Raw genomic sequence first — 17,634 nt, 5'->3', positions numbered from 1 at the left:
ACCCTTCTCTTCTCCAACGAGAGGGTGACACGTGGTCGCCCTTTGGGATTCTCACCCCTTTAAATACTCGTCTTCTTCCCACTTTCTTCAAACTCTCAAAACTCAGCGCAAGACTCTCCGATCTTCTCCGCGTTCCTTCTCCATTAGCACCCTCAGGTTGGTAATGTCTTCCTCCTCTGACTCTTCTTCTTCCCGTCGCTCGGCGGGAACCCCCGCGTCGACGTCTTCGTTTTCTTCTTCTTCTTCCAGTCCTCGTCGTATGGAGATTCCGTCAGGTCTCCCACCGGCGTCTCCTTCTCAACTGACCCCCTCTTCTTCGGGGGCGGTTACTCCTCTAAGCCCGGCGCCTCTCACGACGGTGGTGGCTCTTCCTGATGGCGCCGGATGGCCGCGAGGCAAGTTCGACTCCATCATCCGGCCGGAAGGGCGTCCGTCGCAAATCTCTGCGGCGGACCTAGAAATGGCCCGCTTCCTTCTTGGGCATTCGGTCCTCGTCTTTGCTCCAGAAAACCGGCATATCTATGACCTGCCGGAGGGCTGCGTGGGTATTCACCTGCACTCGGTCGCCTTTGGCTTCCGAGTGCCTTCGTGTCCGTTCCTTTCCCTTTTCTTCCGCCATTACAACCTCGTTCCGGGTCAGTTAGTACCCAACTCTCACCGTCTTTTCACCTACTTCATCAACCTCTGCCATTGGTGGCTTTGTGAGCCGGATCTAGACCTTTTCCGGTATCTGTTCACCGTGAATAAGGTCGGCTCACACTCGCCGGGCTTCGTCCAAGTTGCCGCCCGTCCTGGGCGACAGCTCTTCGAGGGTCTTTCCGACTCCATTAAGGACTGGAAGCCCTATTATTTTTTCGTTCGTCCTTCTTTCTCTTCTTTCACCTTTCCGACCTTGTGGCCGACCGCTCTTTTCAAGCCCTGCTCTTGGCGCGCTGTCTTCACCCAAGATGCGATCCAGGGTGGCGAGTTCTTGAAGAGCTGGGGGCCGTACTCCGTTAAGTACTGGTCTCGGGTCCGAGCCATGGCAAAACGGGGCTTGCTGCTAGACGGTGTGGCCACCTTAGGTAGTTCTCCCATGTCCTTCTTTTTCCTGCTTTCCTCTGTGCCTTTTTGCTCCGACTGGGAGTACTTACACTTTTTCCTTCCTTTCACAGGTCCTTACGACTCCGACTCCGACTCCACCAGCTCCGACGAAGCCGAGACTCCTACTCCAGAGATGGCTGATATAGTTGAGAAGATGAGGCGTCGGCTGTCTCAACGCGCCTCGGGCGCCGCTGCTGCTTCTTCGTCTTTCCCTTCTCCAGCCTCGAGGTCGACTCCTCCACCACCACGGACCGTGGTGGACTTGACGCCATCGCCCGTCGTCTCGCCTTCCCGACTGCCGCCTCCTCCTCCGTCTGAGAGCCCAAGCTCTAAGCAGCCCGTCGAGCAATCGGATTCACCAGCTCCGAAGAGGATCCGGTTAGGCATCGAGCTGGATGAGGACGCCCAGATTTGGCAGGGCAGTTCTTCTGTCCGTACTTGGGCCGACCACGTTCTTCTGCCTAAGGACGTGGAGATGACCGGTGCAATGCTGGACGAATACATCCTCGAGGCCTCGCTTCGCCAGTCATACCGCGTAAGTGTTCTGACTCGTCATTTCTTTTTTGCTCTTTTTCTTCTCTTTATCTAACTTCTTCTGTCCTTGCAGAACCTCACCTTCCAGATGGAAATGAGTAGGCGACTGAGGGGGTACAAGACTGGACTGCAATCTCTTTCCACTCGACTACGCCAAACAGAGGAGGCTCGCCTGGAAGAGCAGGCTGTGCACGCCAAGTCGGTGGAGGTGCACACCTCCGAGCTGTTGAGGGTTACTCGTCAGTGGGAGGAGGAGCGAGACAAGGTCGCGACGATCGCCACGACTTCGGTGGAGGATTACAAGAAGTCGGCGGCCTTTGAAGCAGACGTGAAGGCGGCGGTGGCGGCTTGACAAAAGGAGATCGCCAAGGAGTGGCTGGCAACGCCGGAAGGAGATGACTATCTCTTGGACTTGGGCGAGCGCGACTATCGTCTAGGTTTTCGTGAGGCCCAAACGGAGATTTATGCTGCCCTGCTGGCCCGCGACTTTGCCTTTACCCCCGAGAGCTGGGGCCTCAAGCCAGTGCTGGCCCGCGACATGGGGCTTGTCGGGACTGGAATCTGTGCATTCTTGGGATTTTTCCCGAAGGAATTTGCCCTTCATAGTCACCTTCTCGCAGGTCCCCAACGGGACCTTGACGGGGCCCTGACAGGAGCTTGGCAGGCGGACGACCGCCCACCTCGCGCCCATTGGTACAATGTGCTGATTTCTTAACTCCTCATTTTATTGATTCATGGCGCACTTGTGTGCCTCGATTGATGAACGCGAGTCTTGGGTAAGGAACCATGGGTCGCCCAAACATGGTGTCATCGGTAAAAAAAACCTTGACACACAAGACACCGTCGGAAAAACACAACCAATTGCATTACACGTGGAGTTGAAGTTGGACTCTACGATGCAACCGACTAGGGATGATTGGCATAAAGGATTGTGCAAACCAAAGAGGCGAGTTGGGAACTCGTGCTAAGGACTCACAAAGGCCTTACAAGTCATAATGCTAAGGATGGATCGGGACTCCTTCAAACCATGGATATCGTTCAAGCAAATCAGAGGACTCCTTACAAGTTGTATGGAATCAAGAGCGACGTAGTCCGTGGTGCTAGGCAAAAAGTAAAGAGCACATTTGTGCCAAGATCTCAAGGGTCATTAAGGACCCACAAGGAAATGAAATGACTCGTAAACTCACCGTGTCATTCCACAACGAGATTAGGTAACCAACTGCGCTTCAAGAAGAAAAAGAGCATGCAAGGACACCTTCATCATTAAAAGTAACACAAAAGGGCACAACAAGCCGAACCTCGGGGAAGACATGAAGTCTTACTAAGAATTTCATTCCCTAAAGAGGAGATGAAATTCAATAAGAAGAGCAAGTCAACCCAAAGTTTATCAACTCCCAAGAAACTTTGGGAAGAATTTGGGATGTGCGCCCTAAGAGATTGGCTTGGTTGACCAAGCTTGGTCAAGACCTTGGACGCATTAAAGAAGTAAGTGTTAAATCATCACGGGAGATTCCCTCAAGATAGGAGAGAAGGACGAAACTTTAGCCTGGGAAGCAAGGACTAACAAGGATCTTAAAGTCAAGCGGGTGCCAACACCAAGGAAGAAGGATCATCAATTCGTCAAATACGTCGTGATCAAAGCATCAAACCAGAATAGTCACTTAAGATCGAGAACCCTTAACCCATCCTAGCCGAATTCCTTTTCCTCCCTCCGAAAATCGCCCCCCCTCCTTATTTCAAAACCCTTTCTACCCTTCAAACCACATCCTTGATTCCCTATTTTGACGATTCCATACAAGGTGGCAACCTCACACCCTAAGTTGCAACCTTGAAAACTTTAATCCTAATTCCTGAATCCACTTTGTCCTCAAGTTTGAAACCCACTCTCTTAATCCATTTAACCCAATCGTTCCCAAAAACCCAGTACACATAGATATACTATTATATATTCTCCATATAGAATACATTCTCTCTATATGACCACCATATTACTTTTGACTCGTTATCCCTGAAATGATTTCTAAGCTTCGGGGACGAAGCTTCTCGTAAAGGGGGGGAGAGTGTAACACCCCGTGTTACGACCTTCAATCCCGGATTAATTATTTAATTAATCCCGTTAATAATAATTAAATATGATTTAATTCGGTTAGGTTTCCCTTTAATTAATTAATATGGTCCACTATGGACCATGGACCCTTATCCCTAAAACAAGTCCTTAGTCCTATAAGGAATAGAATTAGTAAACCCATACCATTCAGGCCCTAATTAGGAGCCTTAAATATATAAATAGGGATATAGGAGGCACCTAGATCTTTCACCACAATAATCCCTCAACACACAAGAAGTTCCAAGAATCCCCTTAGGAGAAATCAAGAAAGAAGAAAGCTTAAAGAAAGACCCTTCATAGCCAAGGAATTAGTTAAGGCTAAGAGGTAACCCATGTCTCAACAAAACCTATTTTCATAGCTATGATTTCCCTCTTAGGATTTCCCCATATTATTGTGTACTGATGATTTGTGATATTATTATTGATGATTGGTGGGATGATTCCATGGGTGATCTTGATGATGAAAGGTTCTTGATAATTATGACGTTCTTGATGATTATATGGTGTTCTTGATGTTCTTAATGATTATATGAGGTTCTTGATATTTATTTGATATTCCTACCGAATCTTGATTTTGAAAGATGAATTGTGTTCTTGTTGATTTAAAAATAATTAGAATCTCTAGGTTATGTCGTGGAAATTGTATGGTATTATTCTTGGTATATTGGGTGGGAATTCGCATGATTGGGTGTTGATTATGTTTAGAAAAGCATGATAGGTTATGTGCCGTGTGTTTCTTGATTTTGATCCGTTAATTGTCTACGTGTGTTATCAATTGCGTTTGAAAGTGTCTAAGCATGGTTTCGGGTTCCACAAAGGTTCCCGGGGTGTTTTTGGTGAAAAAGAGTCAGTGGGGGATAGGTGGGGGTAGGGGACCCGCCACCTACCCACGGCCAAAAGAGGCCTCGCCGGCAGCGGGTGGGCAGCTGCCGGCCGGGCATCCGCTGCCCGGAACAGTGCCGCCGGCGGGCAGCCGGCGGGTGACCCCTCACCCACCGGCTACCCGCTGGTTTGTACCCCACCTTGGGATTTTGGCTTCCCCGTTTGATGTTTTCCCGATCCTCGTGGTGTCCCAACGGACTCCGTCCATCATGCCTATGTCTAGTTTGATATTTCGGGTACCGTTCATAGGTTGTGTGAGTCTTATATATTGCATGCTAGTTGAATTGGTATCCCGTTGACCTAGGTGAAAGAAGCATGAACCCCTTAGGATCATTCTTAGTATGTGAAGGATCACGCATAGGTTTTGTTATACGTTTTCTCCCCCTTCCCAATGTGTTAATGTGGGTTGCATGTGCTTGGTATGTGTTATGTGTGCATGATACCCCAATTCGGTTGCGATCGGATTGGTTATTCCTGAGCTGCGATTCAGAAGCTGGCTGCGGTCAGATTTACACTCTTGGGCTGCGGTCCACCGTTTGGTTGCGATCAAACGTTTCTACATGAGCTGCGGTTCATATTTCTTGGCTGCGGTCAGATGACATACTCTTGGGCTGCGGTCCACTGTTTGGTTGCGATCAAACTATGATGAGCTGCGGTTCATCGGTCGATTGCGATCGACCCCTCCGTGTTGCGATACGGGGCAGGATGTTGCGGGGTCGTGTCAGAGCTATATGCGCTGACTCTCATGTATGGGCATGCGATTGGTCCTGTGGCGCCAACAAAGTGTGCTATGTGATGAAATATGGATGAGTTGTTGTTACGAGTGTCTTGGGGATGTGACTATGGGATCTATACTGAGATGTTGGGTTATGATTATTAATTGTGCTTATCTTATCTGTCTTGTCTGTTGTAAACTGTATATGTTTGGTATAACTGCTGTCTATGTTTAGCTCTATCTGTTGAGTCTATCCCTGTTTTAAAAGCTAGAGTCTCGTAGGATATATCTTCATGCTTCAAAATGGTTTTCGTATATCTATATATATGTCTATATGTATTGTATTTCAACGCGTTGGAGTGGGTTACCAGCATCTCTCGTTGAACAGATATATTTGGCTTTCAGGCACAGACGAGTAGATCACTAGAGTGCGCTAGAAGCTTGGGGCGTAGCTTAGATAGTTTTCCCTTCGGCCTGCGTGCCATGATTTAGTATTGATACTGATTGAGGTTTTAGAATTTAGCCTGTGCACCCGAGTTCTCTAGCTCGAGTGTGGCATAGCACCCCGTACTCTTTGTATCGTATCTTGGGATTTAATGAGATTCTATCTTTATTATATAAGTTTTTAAAGTCTTGGAAATCTGGGGTGTTACAGTCTGGGCCCTTGTTTCTCATCGCTTCTCGCCGAGTCCCTCAGTCGAGGCGATTCCTTAGGCTTTTCCTTTTCTTGGAAACGGTTTAGGGTCAGTGCCCCATTGTTTCTTTAATTTCTCGCGGAGTCCCTCAGTCGAGGCGACTCCTTTTGGCTTTTTTCCCGGAAATGACTAAGGGTCTGGGCCCTTGTTTCCCATCTCTTCTCGCCGAGTCCCTCAGTCGAGGTGACTCCTTAGGCTTTTTCTTTTCTTAGAAACGGTTTAGGGTCAGTTCCCCGTTGTTTCTTTAATTTCTCGCCGAGTTCCTCAGTCGAGGCGATTCCTTTTGGCTTTTTCACGAAACGACTAAGGGTCTGGGCCCTTGTTTCCTATCTCTTCTCGCCGATTCCTTCAGTCGAGGCGACTCCTTAGGCTTTTTCTTTTCTTAGAAACGGTTTAGGGTTAGTGCCCCGTTGTTTCTTTAATTTCTCGCCGAGTCCCTCAGTCGAGGCGACTCCTTTTGGCTTTTTCACGGAAACGACTAAGGGTCTGGGCCCTTGTTTCCCATCTCTTCTCGCTGAGTCCCTCAGTCGAGGCGACTCCTTAGGCTTTTTCTTTTCTTAGAAACGATTTCGGGTCAGTGCCCCGTCGTTTCTTTAATTTCTCGCGGAGTCCCTCAGTCGAGGCGACTCCTTTTGGCTTTTTCATGGAAACAACTAAGGGTCTGGGCCCTTGTTTCCTATCTCTTCTCGCCGAGTCCCTTAGTCATGGTGACTCCTTAGGCTTTTTCTTTTCTTAGAAACGGTTTAGGGTCAGTGCCCCGTTGTTTCATTAATTTCTCGCCGAGTCCCTCAGTCGATGCGACTCCTTTTGGCTTTTTCACGGAAATGACTAAGGGCCTGGGCCCTTGTTTCCCATCTCTTCTCGCCGAGTCCCTCAGTCGAGGCGACTCCTTAGGATTTTTCTTTTCTTAGAAATGGTTTCGGGTCAGTGCCCCGTTGTTTCTTTAATTTCTCTCCGAGTGCCTCAGTCGAGGCGACTCCTTTTGGCTTTTTCACGAAAACGACTAAGGGTCTGGGCCCTTGTTTCCTATCTCTTCCCGCCGAGTGGAAGGCGTTAATCGGTGGTAACCGGCGTTCTTTTATTTAAGTTTATAAATTCGGATACTCGTATACGGCTAACCTTTTACTGGTAAAACTTTTTCAAGTGGATGACATTCCAGATTCGGTCCACGGGCTTTCCCTCTAGGGTTTCCAGCTTGTAGGTACCGGCTTGGACCACGGCTGCAATGCGATACGGTCCTTCCCATTTGATCGCGAATTTACCCCCTTCGGTAGGCTGACTTGCCTGTCGGTCCCGTAACACGAGATCACTGACCTGAAAGGTTCGTGGGCGGATCTTTCGATCACGATACCTCTTCACGGCTTGCTGATACTCCACCATCCGGGCGTGTGCGGCCTCCCTTCTTTCTTCTAGGAAGTTCTTCTCAATTTTAAGGCTCTCCTCATTCTCCTCATCAGAATAGTTTCGGACTCGGTGGGTGGGTTCCATGAATTCTATCGGAACCTTGGCTTCAAAGCCGTATGCTAGGGAAAATGGGCTTTCTCCCGTCGCCCGTCTTTGCGTAGTTCGATAAGCCCATAGGACCCGGTCGAGCTCATCCGCCCAATTTCCCCCGATGTCTTCCAATTTCTTCCAGATCCCGTCCACTATGGTCCGATTTACATTTTCGACTTGTCCGTTGGCTTGGGGGTACGCGACGAATACCTTGGTGTGCCGTATACTATGCCGGCGGCAGAAGTCGGCGAAGGCTTGGCAGTCAAACTGTCTACCGTTATCGCTAACTACGTGCTTGGGCAGGCCGAAATGACAAATCACCTTCTTCCACAGGAAGCGTCAACACTGGTACTCGGTGATGGTGGCCAGTGGCTCGGCCTCAACCCATTTAGTGAAGTAATCGATGGCCACCACACAGAATTTTAGGCTTCCCGGGGCGACTGGTAATGGTCCCAACAAGTCGATTCCCCACATAGCAAAAGGGATGGTTGTGGTGACCGGCGTGTAGAAGGTGGCCGGCCGAGTATCCTTCCGGGCGAAGGCTTGGCAAATGCCGCACTTAGCTATCCACTCAATGCAATCTCGCATCATGGTCGGCCAGTAGTACCCCTGGACGACTAGTTTCCGGGCGAGAGTGTGGGCTCCCTGGTGGGTGGCGTAGATCCCTCGGTGAGCTTCGTCCAGTATCCTCTCGGCTTCGGGCCTGAGTAGGCACTTCAAGAGGGGGCCTCCAAATGACCGCTTGTACATTTGCCCGTCAATGATCTGGAATGAAGGGGCTTTTCGTCGAATCCTTGCGGCGACTCCTTAGTCATCTGGCAATTCGCCCGTTTCCTTAAACCACCGGATGTCTTCTATCCAAAACATCTCGGGGTTTTTCTCTCGATCCCATTCCTCGATAAGTACCTGTTGGACCTCCAACGGTGTCTCCCCTATACTTGGACGACTTAATTCTTCCTTTTGGCAAATCTTGGCGAGGTGATCCGGTATTCCCTCTAAGGCAATTTTTGATAATATGTCGGCCTCGATGTTGTCCGCCCGGGAAATATGCTCTATTTCATATGTTTCGATTTCCTTCAGCCTTTCTATCGCCTTCTCCTTATACTGGGTCATCCGGGCGTTCTTAGCTTTGCAGGTGCCGGAGATTTGTCCGGCCACTAACCGGGAGTCAGTTTTGATTCGCAATCGTTCTACTCCCAGCGTTTTGGCGAGTCGAAGGCCGCCCAACACAGCCTCATACTCTGCTTCATTATTAGATGTCAGGAACAAATAGCTCAGGGCGTAGTAGAGTCGGAATCCCTTTGGAGTGATTAGCATGACTCCGCCTCCACAGTGTTGTCGACTTGCCGCTCCATCCGCGTGCATCTCCCACCACTCGCCTGAACTGTCTTCCGTGGTGCGCTCTTTCTCTTCTTCCCCTACCGTACACTCGACCAAGAAATTGGCCAAGGCTTGCCCTTTTATGGACGGTCGCGGTTGATACTCGATCCCGTACTGGGTTAATTCCACGGCCCATTTCACCAGTCGACCTGACGACGTGGGGTTCCGCAGTACATTCCCTAGCGGTTGGTCGGTCAGTACCCGGACGGTATGGGCTTGAAAATAGGGCGCTAACTTGCGCACGGTGATTACTAGCGCGTAGACAATTTTTTCCAAGGCCGTGTACCGTGTCTCGGCGGCTTTCAGGGAGCAGCTTACGTAGTACACCGGGTGCTAGGTACGCTCTTCTTCCCAGACCAGTACCGAGCTTACTGCCTTAGGGGAGGCGGCTAAGTACAAACACAAAGGCTCACCCACCTGTGGGGTAGACAACACCGGAGGTGTGGAAAGATACTGTTTCAACTCTTCGAACGACTGTTGGCACTCGGTCGTCCAGGCAAAGCCTTCCTTCTTCTTCATAACCTCGAAGAACGGTATAGTTTTATCTGCCGCCTTGCTCAGGAAGTGACTGAGGGCAGCCAGTCAACCAGTCAACCGTTGTAAATCTTTGACGGTGCTGGGAGACTGCATATCGATGATGGCATGGACCTTCTCAGGGTTGGGCTCGATGCCTCGCTTGGTCACCATGTACCCTAAGAACTTCCCGCCTTGCACCGCGAAGGCACATTTCTTCGGGTTCAGTCGGAGATTATACCGTAGCATCACTTGGAAGTAATCGGCCAAATCTTCCGCGTGCATGGCCTCTTCTCGGCTTTTGACTAACATGTCGTCTACATAGGCTGCCATGGACTTCCCCAGCAGGTCTTGGAATAGCCGGGCTACCATCCGAGTGTAAGTAGCCCCAGCATTCTTGAGTCCGAACGGGATAACTCGGTAACAATATACCCCGTCTGGTGTGAGGAACGCGATTTTCTCCTCGTCGACCGGGTGCATAAAAATCTGATGATACCCCCTAAAGGCGTCCATGAAGCTCAGCAGAGCCGACCCTGCTGTCTCGTCGACCAGCTGATCGATCCGTGGCAAGGGGAACAGATCCTTTGGGCAGGCTTTGTTAAGATCCGTATAATCCACGCACATCCGTCAGGCTGGGGGTTTCGGCATGAGGACCACGTTTGCCAACCACTCTGGGTATTTTACCTCTCGGATGTGGCCCGCGGCTAGCAGCGTGCTCACCTCTTTCTTTATGAATTCCCTTCGGTCGTTGGCGAGATACCATTTTTTCTGTACGACCGGCCGATGGTCCGGATCCACGGCGAGTCGATGGGCGATGATGGACCGGTCGACGCCTGGCATATCCTCTGGCCCCTAGGAAAAGATTAGCCCGTGCTCTCGGAGTACTTTTATAATTCCCTTTCGAATCTCCTCAGGGAGACCGACCCCAATTCTGACCCGCCTGTCCGGCCGTCCAGGGTCGATCTCGACCTCTTCCAATTTCACGGCCGGTTCCGGGCGGGGTATCATTGCTTTCTTTGGGGGATTTTCCGTGATTTTGTGGACTTGCATTTCACGCTTGCCCATCCCCTTGCAGGCCTGTAGATAGCAGTCGCGGGCGAGTCTTCGGTCGCAACGTACCGTGCCTATCCCGCTCGGCGTGCGGAATTTCAGGCAGAGGTGCTCGATGGCGATCAGTGCTCCTAGATCCTCCAGGCCTGGTCGGCCGAGTATAACATTGTTGAGCAGACTAAGTCCACCACGATGAATTTCATGTTGAGCTTCTGTACGTCGGGGTAGCTGCCGACTTCCACCGGTAAGGTAATGGATCCCTCTGCCTCCATCGAGTCTCTGGTGAAACCGGTGAGTGGTGTCTTGACCAGATTCAGCTGTTCTCGGGTTAATCCCATTTTTGTGAAAGTATCGAGGTATAGCACGTTGACACTGCTCCCAGTGTCTACCAGGATTCGTCGGATGACTACCCCATTTACGTCCATCGCTATGACCAGGGCATCTCGATGTGGTGTCTCCCCCGTGGGTAGGTCTTTGTCAGTGAACATGATGGGCTCCCGGCACACTTTCTTCGAACCTTCTTCGCGCCCGTATACGATACCGACATAAAGTTGCCGAGCCCAGGCCTTTCTAGTGTTCGTCGAGTCACCCCCCTCTGGCCCGCCGACTATCATGTTAATAACCGGCTTCTGACGCCATTGGGCCTCATCCTCCTCAATCACGGGCTGCTTGCTGCGGCTGCTCTCGGCGGCAACTACGGGGTCACTGTCCTCCCAGGCCGCCGACCTTCTCCTCCATTGATTAGGAGGCGGGGTCCCTTGTTGGATGATTCCCTCCATGATCTTCTTCAAGTAAAAGCACTCTTCCGTGCTGTGAGTGTAAGATTTATGATAACGGCAGTACTTAGAAACCTTACCTGTCTCCTCGTTGGTCACGCGATCGTCAGTTGGCGGGGGTGGAGGTGGAGCGACTGCTTGTACCTCGTGTACCGGGGGTTGAGGAGCCGGTCTATAGGGATGAACGATAGGCTTGTCATAGGGACGCCTAACTTCGGGTCGCCGAGCCCCTTCCGGGCGTCTTTCCTTGGTTTCCGCATGGGTCCTCTTTCCACCGGTGGATCCTCCGACTTCGCGCTGCCGTTTATGCTTCATGGCCTGCTCCGTGTTAGCCCTCTTATTAGCCATATGCATGGCTTCCACGTAGGTGGCCGTGCGATTATCCCGCAAATCCCGGTATAACTGCCCGGATCGCAAGGACTCGATGAAGAAAGTGAGTGCGGTCTGGTCTTCGACCTCCTCGATAGACTGGATCTCCTTTTGCCATCGAACCAAGTAGGTTTTCAAGGACTCACCTTCTTCTTGGTTGACGTCTCCCAGATGGGTCAAATCCTTCTGTGGTTTGATGTTGGCCGCATAATGGCTCATGAAGCGATCGGTAAACTCCTCGAAATTGTGGATCGATCCTGGAGGCAGCGCCACCAACCATCTTTGTGCCGAGCCTTTCAGCGTGGGCAGGAAGGCGCGACACATTACCGGGTCTCGGACTCCTAAGACTTGCATCTTGGCCTGATAACTGAGCAGATGCTCGCGTGGGTCTCCGGACCCGTCAAAGGTGGCCTGTTCCAGGAATTTGAAGTCGCCGGGCACTTTATAAGACATGATCTCAAAGGAGAAGGGAAAAGCGGTGAGCAACGTTTGCCCGGCGGATTTAGTCCTTCCCCCCATTTGTTCCTTCAGATCTCGTACCTCTCGGGCCAATTGGGCCACATCGCCTCTATGGCGAGTATGGTTCCCTGTGGATTCGGTACTCTCGCCGACTTCCGATTCAGCTGTGGGCCGAGTCCTCTTAAATGAGGCTCTTCAATGTTCCTTAACAGCTCAGGGTCGAGTCTCTATCCGTGCTCGGGCCTAGGCCGACTCCTGGACTCGGCCCAAGCTTTCCACTAGGCTTCTTTCGCTGCTGGCCCACATCTTCTTTCTTGGACTCCTCTCTTGGGCCCATCTTCTTGGGCTGGGGTTCTCCCCCCATCACTATCAATGGTTGGTCGAAAATTCCATCCAACAGTTAGAAGGAAAACTACAAAAAAAAAAAAAAAAAAAAAAAAAAAAAAAAAAAAAAAAAAGACTAAGGGAATTTTCCGTCCAAATATTGGTTAAATTTTCGACCAACACAAAAAGTTGGTTGAAAATGATGAGATAAAATAATGGTGCGTTATCCTCCATATTTTTTGTCCAACATTGCACTGTTAGATGCTATTTTCGACCAACAATTGATATTGGACAGATATTTCGACGGTATCTTTTTCGGATCTCCATTTTAATCGGTATTATATATTGGTCTAAAATTCTTTTACCAACCAAAACGCCTATTTATTGTCCAATTTCCGTTGATCGGAAACTGCGTGATTTCCAACCATGTTTGAAAATGTTTCTAGAAATGTTAACATATTGTTCAAAAAATCTTTTACGTACTTGGATAGTTGGCCTAAATAAATGTTTTATTGACTCTTTCATTTATTAGAATTTTTTGACTATTCAATACTATAATTTATTTTTAGGGAAAATGACACTTTTTCCCCCTATGTTGTTTGGTTATAGCACATTTTCCCCTGTGTTATTTATGTAGCCACTTTATCCACCTCAATTATTTTTAAAGTGGCTATTTCTCCTCTCCATTAACTAAATGTTTAGACTCTTAAAAGTAAAGATAAAAATGGTATTTCACTTTTTCTTTATTTTTTATTCTTTTTCTTTATTCTTGAAACCTTATATCTTTATCCTTTCAAAAAAAAAAAAAGAAAAAAAACCTTATATCTTTATCTTTAAAGCCCAATCTGAAGAACCCAAAAGTAGTTTTGATACTTTTATGGTTTCAGTGGCAACCGAATAGGGCAATTTATATCCTACACCACGGCGCGCGTTGCACTATGCGCCCAGATGCAAAACAATGTCGTTTTAATTTTTTTTTTTTTTTTTTGAAATTTTTCGCCCCAGTGAATGGCAGTAGTTTTTTCTTTAAAAAAAACCCGCTGTTCAAGAATGTATATAATGTTATACTAGAATACACATAATTGTATACATGAATGTACATAATTATATAACAAAATATACATACTCTTTTTAAAAGATAATACACATAATCTAACATAATACATAATAAACATAAACTTTTAACATAATACACATCAACTCTTAACATAATACACACAAATTTTCTGATTCGGATGTACATAATTGTATAAAAAGAATGTACATAATCGTATAAAAAATGTACATAACTGTATGAGCAAATACACATAACTTTGTGAACAAATACACATAATCCCAGCAACTTCCTACCGCGCAACCCAAAACGATATTGTTTTGGAAGGCGCGCGGCGCACAGTGCTATGTGCGCCGTGGTGTAGGGTATAACGATTGACCGAATAGTGTCATTCTCTGTTATGGGCTAACCACTATGGTTGATTGGTTGATAAAGTTGATTGCTACATCTTTTTCTGAAACCAAGCCAATCTCATAATTCACTTCGATCGATTCGATTCCATTCATTGAAACTATGGATTTCTTCAAATTGATTTTAGCCGATGATCCGGAACCCGAAAATGTTCAAGATTCCAAACAGCATTCCCCTTCCCCATCTAGCCAAAAAGAGGAAAATCGCGAAGAAACTGAGGACGCGGATGGCCCAGATCCGTCAACTACTGCTAGCGGTGCGAGTAGATGGGGGAGTTTCGGAGGTCTCATCAAGACTTTAGCTTCCCGCTCCGAGTCAGTCCTCGAGACTTACCGCTGCGATCTGGAAGAATTCGGGACGGGTCTTAAGAAATACTCGATTAAATGGACGGTAGCCGGATACCAGTGATCGTAGCCCTCCATCTTTATCAAAAATAAATAAATAAATAAATAAAGAATAAAGAAAAAAATGAAATACCATTTTTACCCTTACTTTTAAGGGTCCAAACGTTTAGTTAACGGAGAGGGGAAAAAATAACCACTTTAGAAACAATTGAGGGGATAAAGTAGCTACATAAATAACACAGGGGGAAAATGTACTATAACCAAACAACATAGGGGGAAAAAGTGCCATTTTCCCTTTATTTTTATTTTTTTGAGAATGTAAAACTAATTCATTAAATCATGAATAAGAGTGTTCACAAGGAAAGATGGAGGAGAATCAAACCATTCTCCGCAACCTGACACAGAAAAGGCCTCCCTAGCAACATTATGGGCGGCACTATTCGCAGATCGCTTTACACAGTAGAATTCAACATCTACAATCTCAGAAGCTAAAACTTTAATGTCCTCAATTAAAAAACCAAAACTAGAATTAAAAGACAGTGAACGTAAAGCATTAAAAACGGTTTGACAGTCTGTTTCCACATCAACATCTCCCATTCCAGTAGACTTTATCCAACTCAAAGCCTCCCGTATGTTTAGAGCCTCTGCCTCCTTAGCCATATAAACCCCCGGAATACTATAATTTATTTATTATGCATAATACGTAAGACCACTACGATAGGGTTGCTTTATTTTTCAACTTTTCTTAATATTATTCAATGCAAAATAAATAAGTTTAAAAATAAAAAATAAAACTTTTTTGTACATATTATATTGTCGAAAAAGTTACACTTATAATCCTTCAAGTATTGCTAGTTATGCAATTTAGTTTTTTGTACAGATTATATTGTTGAAAAAGTTGCACTTATAGTCCTTAAGTATTGCTAATTATGCAATTTAGTTTTTTTTTTTTTTTTTTTTTTTTTTCAATAACACCACATATAATATGTTTTGATGCTAAAAGTGGAAAAATAAAAGTTCGTTGCTAATGCTTGCTTATGGTCGGAAAATGAGTGAATAAATGTAAACTTTTAAAATAATTCTTAACTTAACATTTTTCCCTCATGATTTTGGTTAGCAGAAGAACCAAATTTACAACTCTTAAAAATATGAACTAAATCACATAATCAGCAACAATTAAGTGAGCAGAAATATAATTCTCCTAATTAAATTCAAATTTCATTACTAGAAGGTATTAATTACTATTTCATTTAGACTTAGATGTCAATTTCAATCCGCCCCGTGGATATCCACCCCGCATGGATCGTGTTTTTTTGGGTGGTAGTGGGTGGTGGATCTTTAAAAAGTAAACCCACGGTGAGTCGGGTTGGATTCGGGTTCTATGTACAAAACCCGCTTAAAACCCCACCCGACCCACTATTTAGTTATTTATAAAAGTTTGTATAACTTTGTGTAAATTTTTACTATTTTTATATCTAAACTATACTAAGTTTATTTTTAAAATTAACAATTTAGTTATTATATTTAAATATTTCTATTATTTTATGTTTTATATAACTAATGAATTTTATTATTTTATTATGTGTAGGTAATTTAAATATTATTTTAAAAAAATAATATTATTATTATAAGTGGTGGGTACCCGTAGTGGGCACCCGTACGCGATGAGGGTGGGGGTGGGTTTAGAAAAAGTCCACCTGATGCGGGTTGGGGGTGGGGGTGGGGGTGGGTAGAGAAAATATAAGGTGAATCGGGTGATGGATGTAGCCATCCCCGACCCACACTCGACCCATTGTCATGCCTAACTTCAAGATTCACGTAATTATACTAGAATTAGCAACATATTTGGTGTGACACCTCAACCAACTTCCACTTGTGTTTTAAAATTAATGCAATTAGGTAAGACTCAATTCTGTTGGCCTGAAATTTCAATACAGCTGACAGGATAATAGGGTTGGCACCCGACCCAGATCATAAGTGGGCATCTGACCCGGCATCACATGGGAACCAGCTCCGCGTCGACACTCAGATGGACGGCACGTCGATGAACTAGCTCCACGGCAACACATGGAGGAGCGGCAGCCGGCCTCGCGCCAGCACCCTGACGAGTCGGCCCTGGTCGAGAGGCTGCAAAGAAGGATCGAAGAGTTAGCAAGAAGGGTGGAGGCACGGGAGCAGTCGCCGGAACCCGAGGTACGGATGGCAGCATCGTTCTCCCCAAGCATCATGGATGTACCTTTGCCGAGGGACTTTAGGTTGCCCGCCATCAAGGAGTACACGGGGGCCACTGACCCACGTGTCCACATGACGAGGTACAAGGCTGCTATGGTAATGATCGGGGTAGGGGACGCCATCATGTGCCGAGCGTTCTTGTCCACCCTGGATGGAGCGGCCCAAGACTGGTTCAACACCATCCCGGATGGGTCAATCCAAAACTTTGGGGAGTTGTCCAAGAGCTTCCTAGCATACTTCTCCGGTAGCATACAGCGTAAGAAGCCCTTCTCTCACCTCTGTGTAGTGAAGCAAGATAGAGGCGAGAGCCTCAAAGACTTCCTGATAAAATGGAAAAAGGAAGTCAATAATGTATACGAATTCGACTCCAAGGCGGCGATCCCGATATTTATCCATGCCTTAAGATCAGGGTATTTCCATAAACAGCTGAACGCCCACCACCCCCGCTCTTACGAAGATATGATAAGGACGGCTAGCCACTATGCCGAAGCAGAGGACGTCGACAGGAAGAAGAAGGATGAAGAGGATGGTAGGAAAGGTGGGAAGCCTGGGAAAGTGGGTCCGCCCAGCCAGGAATCACTCTCGAACCACCCTACCGCAGGGAAAGGCCGAGACCGCGAACGACCTTGCCTGGTCCCCTTGCGTAATTTAACTCCTCTTACCCATCCCGTCAGTGTCATTCTAAAGCAAGCTGAGGAGATGGGAATGGTAGAATTCCCCGATGAGTGCATGAAGGTCTCCCCAAAGGTAGACCAAACAAAGTACTGCAGGTTTCATAGGCAAGCCGACCACGATACAGATGAGTGTCACGTTTTGAAGAGACAAATAGAAGAACTCATCCAACAGGGCTACTTCTGACATTTCGTCAAGCGATCCAAGAAGCAGCAACAATTGCAACACAATCCACCAAAAAATGTCTGGAGGAATGAGGATGACACCGAGCCGTCCACCTCGAACGCCAAAAAAAGAGACCACGACCAAATATCTGAACAGAATGATAGCGAGAAAGAAACCGAGGTGGCGCCCAAACGACAAAAGAAGCACACCATACACTTTATCTATGGTGGACCCGCAGGAGGCGACACGCCCGCGGAAAGAAAGAAGTGGAGCCGGCAGCTATACGTGGGAGAAGTGGTGAGTCTTCCCAGAGAAAAGAAACAGAGACAGGAGGCCATCACCTTCTCTGATGATGACCTCCCAGAGGGCCCGTTA

The 17,634-nt window shown here is 47.3% G+C and overlaps 1 protein-coding gene across 1 annotated transcript; it reads right to left on the bottom strand.

Moving 5' to 3' along the window:
* Positions 1–10,584: 10,584 nt before the first annotated feature.
* On the bottom strand, positions 10,585–12,117 carry LOC109156603. The gene has a single exon (XM_019304455.1). It carries the CDS (start codon positions 12,115–12,117, stop codon positions 10,585–10,587), a length of 1,533 nt encoding a protein of 510 aa, XP_019160000.1.
* Between the last annotated feature and the right edge of the window lie 5,517 nt (positions 12,118–17,634).

The sequence above is a fragment of the Ipomoea nil genome, unplaced genomic scaffold (genome assembly GCF_001879475.1).
Source record: "Ipomoea nil cultivar Tokyo-kokei standard unplaced genomic scaffold, Asagao_1.1 scaffold2742, whole genome shotgun sequence".
Taxonomy (NCBI): Eukaryota; Viridiplantae; Streptophyta; class Magnoliopsida; order Solanales; family Convolvulaceae; genus Ipomoea; species Ipomoea nil.
Note: the sequence above shows the minus strand (reverse complement) of the source record. Positions and strands in the feature narration are given on the sequence as shown.

Coding starts and splice junctions, on each gene's coding strand:
- LOC109156603 (XM_019304455.1), bottom strand. CDS start 12,117: ATGGGGGGAAGGACTAAATCCGCCGGGCAAACGTTGCTCACCGCTTTT.